Source organism: Python bivittatus, unplaced genomic scaffold (genome assembly GCF_059951505.1).
Source record: "Python bivittatus isolate LINGU-HERP-01145 unplaced genomic scaffold, Pbiv_v1 ctg000610_np1212, whole genome shotgun sequence".
In the NCBI taxonomy this organism is placed as follows: domain Eukaryota; kingdom Metazoa; phylum Chordata; class Lepidosauria; order Squamata; family Pythonidae; genus Python; species Python bivittatus.
The window spans coordinates 3,420,737-3,435,000 of NW_028277088.1; the positions used below are offsets into that span (position 1 = coordinate 3,420,737).

General features: G+C 45.0%; 1 protein-coding gene across 2 annotated transcripts in view; it reads right to left on the reverse strand.

Moving 5' to 3' along the window:
• Nucleotides 1-14,264, reverse strand: part of LOC103053176 (vasoactive intestinal polypeptide receptor) — a 93,982-nt gene that overhangs the window by 25,077 nt on the left and 54,641 nt on the right. Inside the window, exon 3 of one of the 2 annotated variants that reach the window (XM_088150364.1) lies at nucleotides 4,651-4,758. In XM_088150364.1, the coding sequence (XP_088006490.1) occupies nucleotides 4,651-4,758 (108 nt within the window). Of the gene's footprint in view, nucleotides 1-4,360; nucleotides 4,626-4,650; nucleotides 4,759-14,264 lie in introns of those variants that run through there. The other variant, XM_088150365.1, reaches the window with a different exon arrangement.

Genomic DNA, 14,264 nt, shown 5'->3' on the forward strand with positions numbered 1-14,264 from the left:
CAAAGGCAGACAATGAAGAGGGCCCCCCCACAGGGCTGCATGCCAACCAAGGCTTGGGATGAATCTGCGTCCCACCCGGTGCCCAATCTGTGCAGCCCGCCCAACCCTCCACTCTTTTATTCTCCATGGCTTTAAAAGCCAGATGTTTCTGGTCTAACCTGTGCCACTTGCCGTTTGGTAGCAACTGTTTTGTAAAGGCAGAAGAACCACCCAACAGCGCAGCACGTCCCTGCTTCATGCCACATAACCACCAGATGCTGCCTGAAGCCGGCCTCTCGCCCAGTGCTGCCAAGCCAACAGGGTTCCTTCGATTTGCATTGTAGGTATTAAAATAATATGCCCAACAGCTGCACAGTTGCTTGAGACACAGCAGTGTTTCTCAAACTTGGCAACTTGAAGAAGTGTGGACTTCAACTCCCAGAATTCCCCAGCCAGCATGTTTTAAGATGTGTGGACTTCAACTCCCAGAATTCCCCAGCCAGCTTAGTTTAAGACATGTGAACTTCAACTCCCAGAATTCCCCAGCCAGCTCAGTTTAAGACATGTGAACTTCAACTCCCAGAATTCCCCAGCCAGTCTGCTTCAAGACATGTGGACTTCATCTCCCAGAATTCCCCAGCCAGCATGCTTTCAGGTGTGTGAACTTCAACTCCCAGAATTCCCCAGCCAGCATGCTTTAAGACACATGAACGTCAACTTCCAGAATTCCCCAGCTAGCATGCTGGCTGGGGGATTCTGGGAGTTGAAGTCCACAAATCTTAAAGTTGCCAAGGTTGAGAAACACTGAACAGGGTAATTGCCTGCATTTGATAGCTTTATGGAACCCAGTGGTGCACATCTGGCTCATTTTTTCTACTGGCTCACTGCATGAGCAGAAACTCAAGCCTACGAACTGCCTCCCCATTTTGACAGCACCGCAGTGAAATGCTCGCCCACTCTGCCTTCCTTAAGGACTTGGAGGAGCTGAGCCACACCCCAAAATGCCCATCTAAGAAGCTCCCCTTCATTTTGCTTTCATTCTCGGGTTCTCGCCAAAGGGACCAACATCTCCTCTGTCCACAAACATCTGGAGGCCCTTCTACCCACCACAGCATTTTAACATTTCTTTTAAGGTTCCCTTCAGCTGATTTTTTTTTTACGCCTTGCTTTTTTAATCAGGAACCCAGAAAACCTCCAACCTCTTTATCAACCATAGGAAGCATCTGTGTGTGTGCGCGCGCACATGCACACATGCGTACACATACAGTGGGAAGCATGGGACGGGCTGCGCACCCTCCAATCAAGGTCACACAACTGGTAGGCAGAAAAGAGGGGGCTCTGAATATTTACCCCGAATCTTTTTTCATTTCAACCGTCCTGCTGTTCTTCATCTGCCCACTGTTCTTCCACATCCCCCCATAACTAACTTACTTTACAGTGCTGGGGGTAGAGCCCAAATCGTAGAAGGCATGAACGAGAAGAGACCTCTGAAGTCATCTAGTCCCACCCGTTGGTGAGTGCAGAAGTCCAGCCATCCGCGACAAAGAGCCACCCAGCCCCTCCTTGAAAATCTCCAGTAGGAGAGGGGAGTCTACCCCTATCCTTGCCAGACGTTCCACTGCTGGCCGTCAGGAAATTCCCCCCAACGTTCAACCTGAATGTCCTTCCTTGCCATCTCTACCCTCTGATTCTGGTCCTGCTCCTGTTTCTAACCCCCTTGAATGCGACGGCTTTTTAGGTAATTACCGGCCGCTATCCCATCCCCCTTGTCTTGCCCAGCTCTTCAATCTGTCTCTGGGTTCCAAATTTCTTATCACTCTTTTCCCCGGGACACTGTTAACGATTTAAAACAATATTTTTCTGACGGTAGCGACCACCATGGAAACCCCTACCTGACACTCCACAGCCCTAACAGGGGAAGGGCATCTTTTCCCAAGAACTTCTGAGGTCTTGTAATGAGTTAAAAAGAAAACGTGCAAAGATTGCAGAGCAAACATTTCCATAACACAGAGTTCCCAGGGAGAGAACATTACAGCAATGCATTTAGTTGGCCGATGACACAGCCTGGCACATATCTCACCTTTATTTCTGAAAAGGGGCACCCTGGAGGGCACTCGATTCCTTAATCTCAATTTGTTGGACTAGCACCCCTCTGCTCTTCCTGAAAGGTATGTTCCTTTGTCAAGAATGCATACATCGTACATGACACTACAATGCATATGTACGATGCATGACATTCTACATGCACCAGTCTATGGTGTCTGATTGATTCATTGATTAGGTCCAACCAAGTCGCTTTCAACTCCTAGTGACCACATAGATAGGTTTATAGTGTCTGATGCTACACCTGAATAAAAAAAATATCTATCCGCACTTCTCTCCCAAGATCTGAAACTCGTTTTACTTGGCCATGTTCTGCATTAAATGCTTTACTCAGCTACACACACACACACGCCAGAAAATGTGAGCAAAAGTCCCAAACGCATCACTTTCCCTTCCTCAAAGAGTCTGAATGCAAGGCGTCAGAATTGGAAACGGTAAAGGAAATGTTTATATTTGTCACTGCCTTTCTGGGATTCAGATGATTAATTCCGCGGAGGGGCGACGCATGCAGAGAACAAAATGATCCAGGGTGTGTGTTTGTGTTGGGGATTGAGAAATTTCCTGGTATGTCATTCAATAAAGAAACAGAGCTGTGGGGAGAGCAATCCATTTTGTAGTAAACTTATGAGGCCTAGAGGGGAGAACAAATTGTTGATTTGGTTTTGAACAAAAACCGCGACCTCCTAGTGCAACAGAAACACAACTGGAGATGGTAACTGCAAAGCCCTCTGGTGTGTTATACAAACATTGTATTTCGTAGACTGCAAAGTAACCTTTTTATTGGCCTAACAGCACTGTACTACTCAGAAATAAGTCCTGCTGTGGTCATGTAGGTAGTCCTCAACTTACAACCATTCATTTAACGACTGTTGAAAGTTACAATGGCACTGAAAAATGTGACTTACGACTGGTCCTCACAGTTATGACCGTTGCAGTGACCCCGTGGTCACATGATCAAAATTTAGGCGCTTGGCAACCGGCATTTATTTACGACTGTTGCAGCGTATCAGGGTCATGTGATCGCCATTTGCGACCTTCCCAGCCGGCTTCCAACAAGCAAAGTCAATGGGGGAAGCCGGATTCGCTTAACGTCTATGGCCAAAAAGGTTGTAAAATCAGGTGTGACTCACTTAATGACCACATCACTTAGCAATGGAATTTCTGGTCCCAATTGTGGTCATAAATCAAGGACTATCTGTATTGCAATAAGTACCTCTTCAATTTGTTCATTTCTATGGTTGCCTTCCCTTTTTCCTTTCTACTAAGGAATTTAAGAAAGTGTATGGTGCTCTCCGATGTGATAAGGATAAAAACAGACTCCCTCAAATAAAGCTCAGCTTACTCCATTCTCGTTATCATCACAAGGACCCTATAAGACAGCTCAGACAGAGAGACAGTGATCACTCAAAGATCACTTAGTACATTTGTGGATCATCTGAGGCTGTGATCCTCTGAGTTTTAGCTTGTAACGGAACATCTGGGCAACCCTGGGAACATGGAAGGGGGAGAAGGACTGTTAGAGAAAAGATTCTTTCCTGATAGAAGCGAATATGTGTAGCTCAGGCTTGAACTGTGGAGTCCTTGGGGTTCTCTGAACTTGGCTGTTTTCTTGCAGACGTTTCATTACCCAGCTAGGTAGCACCTTCAGTGCTAAAATGGGATAGGGTTTGCTCTCTGCTTATATACTGTGGCATGCCCTGCCAGCGTTGGGTGTGTGTGTGTGGGTTTTGTTTTGTTTTGTTTTATTTTATTTTTTCCCTCTGGTAGTTCCTTGGTTAAGGTATTGTTTACTGCTTGTATCTCTGGTGGTAATCTTGGTGTTCATCTCTGCTTATCTGGGTGATGCTTGCTGGTGAGGAGATGTTCTGGCCTTGTGTCTTCCTTTCTATTGTCTCTTTTGAACAGTGTGTAAATGCTGTTTATCTCTATGTGCCTGGTGATGGCTGCCTTGTCTGAATGCCAGGCTTCCAGGAATTCCCTCGCATTTTGGGATTTGGCTTGGTCTAAGAGGCTGACAGTTTCCCAGTTGAAACTATGGTTAAGTCTGTCTGTTAAGACAGTAGCCTTACACACAGTACAGTGGTACCTCGGTTCACGAACTTAATCCGTTCCATGACTCTGGTCGCGAACCGAATTGGTCGTGAACCGAATCAAATTTTCCCATAAGGTTCAATGTAAATACGGTTAATCCATTCTGAACCGTATGTATTTTTTTTAAAACCACAAAAATATGAAACTAAGTACAGTACAGTATAGTATGAAGAGAGAGAACACTAACCTTGCTTGAGGCGACTTCTGGCGTGGAGGACAGGAAGGTGGGTGGGGAGGCGGTTATTGCTTGGAGGGAGAGTCCCGCTCCCTACAGGAAGCCACAACCACATGTCACAGCAGGGAAAATGGCCGTGGGTCATGTTCGTCACCCGATGCGGAGTTCGTGAACGGAAGCAAAATTTTGCGAACGGTGCTGTTCGTGAACCGAATTGTTCATAGAAGCATTCGTGAACCGAGGTATTACTGTACAATCTTCCACTGACTCTGATTTGGGAGAAAACCTTTAGCACAACTTACCTTGAATCTTTGAAAAGTAGGTGAAATAGGACGGGCAGGACAACACTTTGATTTCACCAAAATTTGCCGCGGGCCAGCAAGTAATGTTATCCCACAGACTTCTACAACCTGTGGAAAGAGAGGAACACTTTAGTGAAAACCAGAAAGCCAGGGAACGTAGAGTATATTTACACCGGGGACATGGAACATGGTTGCAAAAATGGAGGGAGTTCTTTTTGCAAGACTGTGGAGAATCCATGTGTGAATCTGGAATGGGAAGGAGAGTGGTGAGCAAACTTCACTCAGGTTTACTTGACTTGACTTGGCTGGGCAATTAGGACCTCATTGACTTCATTGCTGAGGACCTCAAAAACACTGATCGTGATTCTAGTTTTGTTATCCTGAAGAACAAGTCCCCAGTTATACCTTATACCCCTTACTCCTTTGCCTGAAAATAAGTCTGCCCCACCTATTTCTAGGCATTCCTAAGGCTTGGCTCCCCCTGATGTCAACCCTGCTAGGTAGACCAGACCAGGAATAAACTACATTTATTGTGAATGACTATACTGTAATAAGAGAATCTTGCAAGTCCGATTGTGCTGGACCTTCTCCCCCTTCTTATACTCCAGTGAATGAAGGAGGCATCTACCTGGGCCTCTTCCAAATATTAATTTGCTTCCAGGACTTAAAAAATGTTTCAGCCCCTTTTGCCTAGATGACAGTTCCTGCATCTTTCCAGTAAGGTCATATTCCTTTCTCTCGATACTGAACTCTGGAGTCTTAAGCATTCCTTTTCAGAGAGTTCCTTCAGCTCAGTTTGAGTGACAGCCAGAACTTGGTTAATAAATAATAATGATGTTTTGGAGTACTTCTAGATGGTTGAGTACTGTCTGTTCTTTCCTACCAGTCCAGCTCTGGGTGCTTCCTGGAGAACTGATCCACACTGGCTGATTCTAGTGAAGAAAAGCTAAGGTTGGGAGGACAGAACACAGCTCTTCGATCAGCACTTGTCCTCTCCAGGTCACAGTCTCACTGAGCAGAAAAGAAAGAGCGGAACTGAAATTTCTCAGAAGCGTCTTTGCTAAACTGTATATTTTCCCCCTTCCCCATCTGTAAGCAAGCCTCTCTAGCTTCATATACATGCTGATGGGTTCTGAGCTGTCTGCAATGAACCAGAGAAAAGACCTTGGGGTGATAGTGGACAACTCCATGAGGAGGTCAACCTGGGGCACAAAGGTTGTGAAGAAAGCAAATCCCATGCGATGGATCCTTAGGAAGGAGACTGAGAGTAAAAATGCCAACAATGTAAGGCTGTTATAGAAATCTATGGCCAGCCTGTATCTGGAGTGCTGTGTGCAATTCTAATGTTCTACTTGAAAAAAGAATAACACAGACTGGGAAAAGAAGACAACGAAATAACTGGGGGAATCAAGTATCTTCTTTATCTTTTATTGATTTTTATTGCAATTTCTTTGATTGTTGTGAGCCACTGTTGAGAGTCAGATAGCACACAATGACGATTCCTCCTCCTCCTCCTCCTCCTCCTCCTCCTCCAAAAGAGGCTAGAGTGTTTGGGACTCTTTAGCTTGGAAATTGAGGCATATAAAGTCATGCATGGCCTTAAAAAAGTGGACTGGGAGAAACATTGCCCCCTTTCTTAAAGCAGCAGGACCAGGGGCCATTCAGAAAAGCTGAAAGGAAGGCGATTCAGAGAAATGAAAGCATGCTTTTCACACTGAGCATAGTCAACCTGTGGAATTCATTCCTGCCAGAGGTGATGATGGGCACCAGTTTGGATGGCTTTAAAAGGAGACTGGATAAATTCATAGAGGACAGGTCTATCAAGGAAGACCAGTCGCAAGGACTCAATAGGATGGGGCCACCATGCATTCAAATTCCAGTTGCAGAGGAACGATGACGGGAGAGAGAGACACATCTCCCTCTACTGCTTGCGGGTATCTCAGAGGCAACTGGTTGGCCACAGTGAGAAACAAATTGTGGACTAAGATGAGCCTTGGTCTGATCCACCCGTGTGTTTTTGTTTCTTCTACAGACTATTTTGTTTAATATTTACTTTTTCTTAAAAATCAGCCACCATTCTCATTTTGGAATTGGTAAATATCAATTTAAAAATTGAATTTGTTGGGTGTTTTGACCTTACTTCGCAGCCTGTCCCCCCGTACATCTGCCCATCCTTCAGACAGACTGGACCACAATGCCCAACCTCCTCAGCCAGCTGACCACGTATTTGCAAGAAAATGGGGGTGTTGTTCCAATACCTAGAGGGCTACAAGGTTGGCCGTTACGGGGAATGCAAATGACAGATAAGCTACCGGTATTTATTTATGTATTTATTGAAATTTATCACCGGCCCTGTTCTCAAGGCCGCAAGAGGTTTATATAAACCTGATAAAATGCAAAGAACGTAACAGTGGCAGCCTTCTGCTAGTTTTTGAGCCAACAGCTAGAACATCCTTCAGAAAAAAAGAAGGCATGTAAGGCATTCTTTCAGCTGTCCATCCCGAGGAAACTGCTGCTCTTGTTCCCCAAAACGTGGAATGAACTTTCCCCCTCCTCAGTTTCCTCACCAATAAATCTTCCAGGGAATTTCTCTAAGCTAATTTCCCTCAACGCTGAAAAATATCCTAGCTGGGTGGAATAGAATTATCGGGAAAAAACGCAAATGTATTTACCCGAAAGAACTGTTAGCAATCTTGCGGCCCAAGCGTTTCGCTCCTCTGCCAGATTGCTCCAGGATGCCTTAAAAAGACTTTGTTTTTTGGCAGCCTCCATCTCGTGATCTAGACATGATTTTGGAAAGTGCACCGTGGAAAAGTAGGTTAATCATCGCTCGTTAGGCAAAGCTGCTTAGGGTGAAGTTGGAAGAATCGTGCATTCTAAAAGAAGCAACGGTGTGAGTCAGGACCACAGAGTGCAAAGGGTGGAAAATGACCCCTGAAATGTGGGTGAAGAGATTCAAGTTCCCTCCAGCAACATCTTTCTTCCAAATACATCCATTTCAAGTCATAACCCTTGCAAGCATGGAAGCGAAGAAAAAATCTGTGGCGTGAAGGGCAGGGAATGACACGAACTGGATCACACAACATGCTTGCCCGGTTCAGATGAAGACCAAACAGCGTCACTGGCTAAATCTGGATTACAGTAAATTGTTTTTTTTGTGCCTTAGCCTATTTGGCCAGTTCGTGATTCAATCTGTTGAGCAAACCTTGAAAAATGGGCTACTTCTGTCACTGAGTGTGTTGTGTAAACACACCCTGGAGGTTTTTCATTTTTGTCCAGTGAAAAAATAGCCCAGAATAACTGATTGGGTGTGAGTCTACACTCAGAAACCATTGAAAGGTCTCCTAATATCTAAAGATCTTTTCTGAATGCTTGAAATAAGTTAACCATCAGTGCCTGGAGAGACTCATGAAATACCATCATCAGTATGAGATCCCCACCATGGGATACCGATCAGCAGTAGGAGATCCCCATAATGAGATCCCCACCATAAGATACTCATCATCAGTATGAGATCCCCATCATGAGATCCCCACATAAGATACTCATCATCAGTATGAGATCCTCACCGTGAGATCCCCACCATAAGACCCCCATCATCAGTATGAGATCCCCACCATGAGATCCCCATTAGTGCTTGGAAAAAGGAGGAAGTTCTCAAGTTCCTACCATGGCTGAATCTACACAGCTTGCAGATTTGAACATTCCCCATCCTTTTTTTCAAACAGGAGACAGTGTTGTTGACTCAATAAATCAAATAATGAACCGTAGCAGTTTCTCACAGCATATCCTCAACCCAAAAGCCACCCTCTGTTTGCAAAGTCTGCATATTATTATATACAGTATTCTTGCAGAAAAAGTTTCTGCATGGTTCCATTCAAGCTCTCGGATCCATTAGATCCATCATGTATTTCACCCAAAGCGATGGGCATGGAATAAATTCTCTTCTGGTGAGGAAGAAAAACATGTCGTTATTAAGTTCTTTGAAAGTAAGTTGGATTTTGGGGGTACTCTACAAGTAGCAGTGGAGAATTTCACATTTTTGTAAGTGTTGTGGATTGCAGTAGCTTAGCTCATCCTACAACCACAGAGGAGAGTTATTTTCTCCCTGCATTTCATCCAAGAGGAAATCTTCAGTCACTTACAGTCTCCACAAAGCCTTTGAGAGGGGCATTTTGCAAAGCACGACAGCTCCTCGCAATGTTAAAGCCACCCTCATCTCTGGAGGGCTGGAATGGTTGCATCACGAGCCATTCCTGGCTGCTTGCATGAGGGTGTACTCAGCAATACTTTTGCTGAGACAGCTAGCAAGCAGCGTGGTTGTACATGCGGGCACATACAGCTTGGCACACCTCTGGAAACAGCCATGCCGACCTTCTACGCCACACAACTGTTTCACGCTCTGAGAAGGCACGCTTCCCTTGCACTGACGCACGTTGCAAAGTATTCCTTCTCAATGTTTTACCCAGCCCTAATAAATCAGAAGCTGGCGGTCCTCAACTATCACCTCTGCATTTCTAATCCAGTCAGGAAGATTTCCGAGATGTTTTGCTTTTGGTGCCCGTTCAAATGAAATTGCTTTAGGAACTACGCAACCCTCCCTGTTCTAACTCTTGGGTTTGCTTGGCTCCCTTCCCGTTTTCTCTTGCCCCCCGCCCCCAGCACTTGCAACAGCTAGAAGAGGCCACCGTGCCATTGCAACTCTTCTGATGCTTCAAACTGGAAGTCCCTCGCAGTCTGCGTTGCCCCTCTGACCCTTGCCAATGCTGGAAGGGGGCACCGGAGCAGAAACCAGTCCCAACTTTTGCCAGCCACAAAGGAGATGGCGAGACGAAGCAAAGAGCCTCAACAACCTTGCTCAGGCCTTTATTCAAGCTTTCAAAAATCGTTTTCAACCTCCAGGGAGGGAGATCAGAAGGACACCAGCTACTAAAATGGTAAAGATCGAAAAATGTGCATGAGAGTCAGTAGTCAGATTCCAAGGATGTGGGCTACAGTAACCTAAAGCAGAGTTTCTCAACCTCAGCAACTTTAAGATGTGTGGATTTCAACTTCCAGAATTCCCCAGTCAGCATGCACTGACTTGAAGTCCCAGAATCCCCCAGCCAGCATCCTCTGACTTGAAGTCCCAGAATCCCCCAGCCAGCATCCTCTGACTTCAAGTCCCAGAATCCCCCAGCCAGCATCCTCTGACTTCAAGTCCCAGAATCCCCCAGCCAGCATCCTCTGACTTCGAGTCCCAGAATCCCCCAGCCAGCATGCACTGACTTGAAGTCCCAGAATCCCCCAGCCAGCATCCTCTGACTTCAAGTCCCAGAATCCCCCAGCCAGCATCCTCTGACTTCGAGTCCCAGAATCCCCCAGCCAGCATGCATTGACTTCGAGTCCCAGAATCCCCCAGCCAGCATCCTTTGACTTCAAGTCCCAGAATCCCCCAGCCAGCATGCATTGACTTCGAGTCCCAGAAACCCCCAGCCAGCATCCTCTGACTTCAAGTCCCAGAATCCCCCAGCCAGCATGCATTGACTTTGAGTCCCAGAATCCCCCAGCCAGCATCCTTTGACTTCGAGTCCCAGAATCCTCCACCCAGCATGCAGTGACTTCGAGTCCCAGAATCCCCCAGCCAACATGCAGTGACTTCGAGTCCCAGAATTCTCATGCTGGCTGGGGAATTCTGGGTGTTGAAATAAGTTGCTGAGGATGAGAAACACTGTCCTAAACCAATAAACCTATTTGACGTCCGAAAACATCTTAATTGCCTCCTTCCTCTTTTTAACAGCAAATTAACAACAACTGAATAGCTAGTACTTTTCTGCTATTTCATGCCATTGAAAATCAAGTGCCGGAATTCTTGTCTCACTTTTACTTAGTGGAAGGGCCGATTCTAATGAGAAGGATTGTGGGTAGGTAGGAGCCAGACATGCTGGCTGGGGAATTCTGGGAGTTGAAGTCCACACATCTTAAAGTTCCCAAGGTTGAGAAACACTGATTTAGAGGTACTCTTGGCTGGAGGAACTCTGCAGATACCTGAAGGCAAACGCTGAAGCTTTAGAGATCCTGCAGTGACCAGCAGGTTGGAGTAGATGACCTCTGGTCTCCCTTTCAACTCTGATGCTACGATTCCATGCGTCAACCTAATTTTCATGACCTGCACAAAAACTTGACGTGGAACCCTCGCATTCCTCTGGATTCTGTACATGCTTCCCCATTTTACGATATCACCCTTGCTCTAAAACTGCTTACAGCTAAAATATATTTCATGGCGAAAAGGATACACAAAAGCATTTTGTCAAAGTGGAAGCACGTCCAATTTCAATCTAAATATTTCCTTTGCGATGACATAGACAAAAAAATAGGACCAAACCGACAGAAGGCAAATGAAAATGGTCTGGAAACAGATTGTTCTATGCTTTTCCCTCTGGAGTTCTCCACCATCCATCAGAATGGGGTCCCAAAGAACGGCCTCACATCTAATTCTAATTTATAGAACACATCTGGCAACTTGTTAATTGGCTTCCTGTCCATTCATCCAAGAAGGTTCAGTTATAAGGCATGCAACAATATTCCCTCCACTTTTGGCTTTACAATGAAACCATTCTCAGCTCAACTGAGAATCCTTGATCAGGAGCACCATTTTGTAACACCTGCTCTTAAGAAGAGATTGGGGGATGTTTGCTTACACGAGGTAGACCGCCTCCAGCTGCAGTAACTCAGGGTTGGCTTTCGTAATAGACTTTTATTAATTAATGCAGCAACTCCATGGCTTCCAGAAAAGGCTGGAATGGAAAAAGGGGTCACGGCTGAACTCTTTAATCAAAGCTATCATCTTGTCTAGTATGGCATGTGATAACATGCTCTCTGATTTTACAGAATGGCTATTCCACTTCGTCATTCACTCAGTCACTCAGCAACTAACAATAAATGCAGGGATCTTGGATTACAGACGCTTAAAGCAAGGGAAGTTTTCCGAGGTGGTGGATTTTGAATCCCACCCCATTCTTTGGGTGGGGAGCCGAAAGACAGGAAATTTGAATAATTGGGGGAGAGGGGAGGAGAGAAAGGAGGAGCAGAAAAACCATAATACTGTATAATTCTCAGAAATCCCACTGTCTTCTACTGAGCTTACTTTCTGATAAATCTGCCAGGATTGCAGCTGAAGGACTTGAGCTGGAACCAAAGGCCAAGCTACATGTTACCTCCCATTCTATGATCCCTTTTGCCCATGGGGGTTTCCTTTAAGGGTGGAGCAGCTCTGATGCTGGGGCTGCTGAGAGCAGAACTCACAGGAATTTGCAGGTCTCTGCATGGGCACGGCAGGTAAAGGTTTCATTTTAGAAGAGCCATCATATCTGGCCTCAGTGTTGCTTTGGAGACAGTATGGAGCGATTGACGCCAAACACTTGAATTGGTAGAAAAGAAGGAAAAAAACAGACCAAGACATTTTCTCCTGTGCAGATGCCCTCCAGATATGTGAATTTCAACTCCCAGAAGTCTTAGCAATGGACATGTTGACTGTGGAATTCTGGGGTTGAAATCCTCTCATCTGGAGGGTGTCCTGGAACTCCCAGAATTCTCAGCCACAGCCATACTAACTGGGGAGCTGTGGGAGTTGAAGTCCATCTACTTCAAGGGCAGCTTGGTTGGCAAAAACTGTTTTATGTCATCTAATGCTTTTTTCCAGTCCGGAACCATTTAGAACAATGCGATAAAGTCAACCATTCATTTTGGCCCATTATTATTCAAACGGCAGAAATCTCAGAAAAGAGAGAAAATCAGCAGCAAAAGGAATATTTATTTTGAGTACAGTTATATTTCTCCTTGGATGACTTACAAGAACTGGGAACACCAACCAGTCTTACAGGGTGACTATTAACGGATGGAGAAATAGGATTGCCAAATCTTTGATAAAGGAGATAAAATATTTGCAAGTGTTGGTGGCCAAAGTGAGAGGAGTTCTTGCTAAAATCCTGCCCTGCTCTAAAATTGAACTTGCTTTTTTTTTTTTTTAGTGTATTATATCCTGTTTACAGACAGGGGACAACGCCACTTAGTTCACACTTGATTATAAACTGAGCTGATTCTGCATTTTGGAAACAATATATCCCTCAACATCCAATTACTCTTTGAACTATGTACAGCTCTGAATTTTGTGAATACAACCTCCCAAGAAAAGTGCATGATCTTTTTTTTGTTTTTTACAGAATTTGTGCACTTTGACAAAATTGCACGCCCAACTTTGGAAAAATTGTAAACGAAAAGTTGGGCACAAAAATACACCCAAGCATATGAACGTCCTAAAAAGATCTCCAAGGAGCCCAAAAACGAGATCAACCAAATTTACAGCGAAGAGAGAAACGGAGAGAAGATGAAATGGACAGCTTCAGAAAAATGAGAAATGGAGTAGAACCAGAAGGTTTCTCAACTATTCCCTCTGTTTACATTCCAGAGAGGTTGTTAGGACTCACCCTGCCAATATTTTATTTTTCTTCTTCCCCCCGCAGATCAAATAGTTTGTTTTCTAATATTGGACAAATACAACAGCTGCATTTTTGTTGCACGCTACTGAAAGTGCAAACTTGAAATCTTGAAATCTTTCTCCTGTTGGATTGTCAGTCGTGTTTATTTTTATGTGCCTGACCTGCTTTCGTTTGCTGCTAGAAACGGAAAGAGGGTGAGATTTTTCAGAAAAAAACCAAAAAACAGAACCTCACCTTCTGTGCACACAACCTGGGCTGCCCATTTCTATGGGTGAAATCTATTCCCTGTTGCTCCTATGCAAACAACGTTGAGCTCCTAAAGAAAGAGATCGGGTTAGCGCAATCTTGACCGTTTCTATGTGGAAGGGAGGCAGTGTGAACCTGGCTTAAAAAAATGTGCCAGCAAAATGTACAATGAAATCGCTCGGAAGCACACGTTTGCCCACGTGTCCCCACAAACGCAACTGATTCTTTTGGACCGGCTTTGCTGTCAGCCGCAGAAACGCTGAATAATTTAGGACAGGCGGGGCTGAGTCACTGGTTTCAAAAATCTGACGGGTCTTAAAATGAGGGCTTCACTGTTTTTAGCAGTATCATACATGATGGGGCATAAAGGTTTGTGAACCCTTTTGAAGGTTCAATATTTCTACATAAATACCACTTGAAAAGTGATCTGTTCTCCATACAAGTCCTAAAACTGGATAAAGAGAACCCAATGAAATATTTGAGCCAAAATCTGAACCACTGCACTGGGACACCTGGTGAAACATCTTCCAAAAACCTTGATCTTTACTTTGGTATTGATCTCCCTAAGTCTGGAGAACCCCAACTGAAAGTCTATTTCTCCAACTTCTGCAAGATCACCCCACAGGTATCTAAAGTATTGTCATTTCTCCCCTTAATCTCCCTCTTCTCCAGATTAAAACATCTCCAACCTTTGTGGACCCTCACGATCGCTCTTCCCTGGATGGACATCTGAACTTCTACTTGATGTTTGAGCATCCAGATGGCCCCCTCAGATGACATTCCTTAGTGGATAGGACTTGGGGCATGCCTCTTCTGCTAGCACTCCTTAGTGGATGGGACTTGGGGACTACCTCTTCTGCTGGCGCTCCTTAATAGATGGGACCCAGAGCT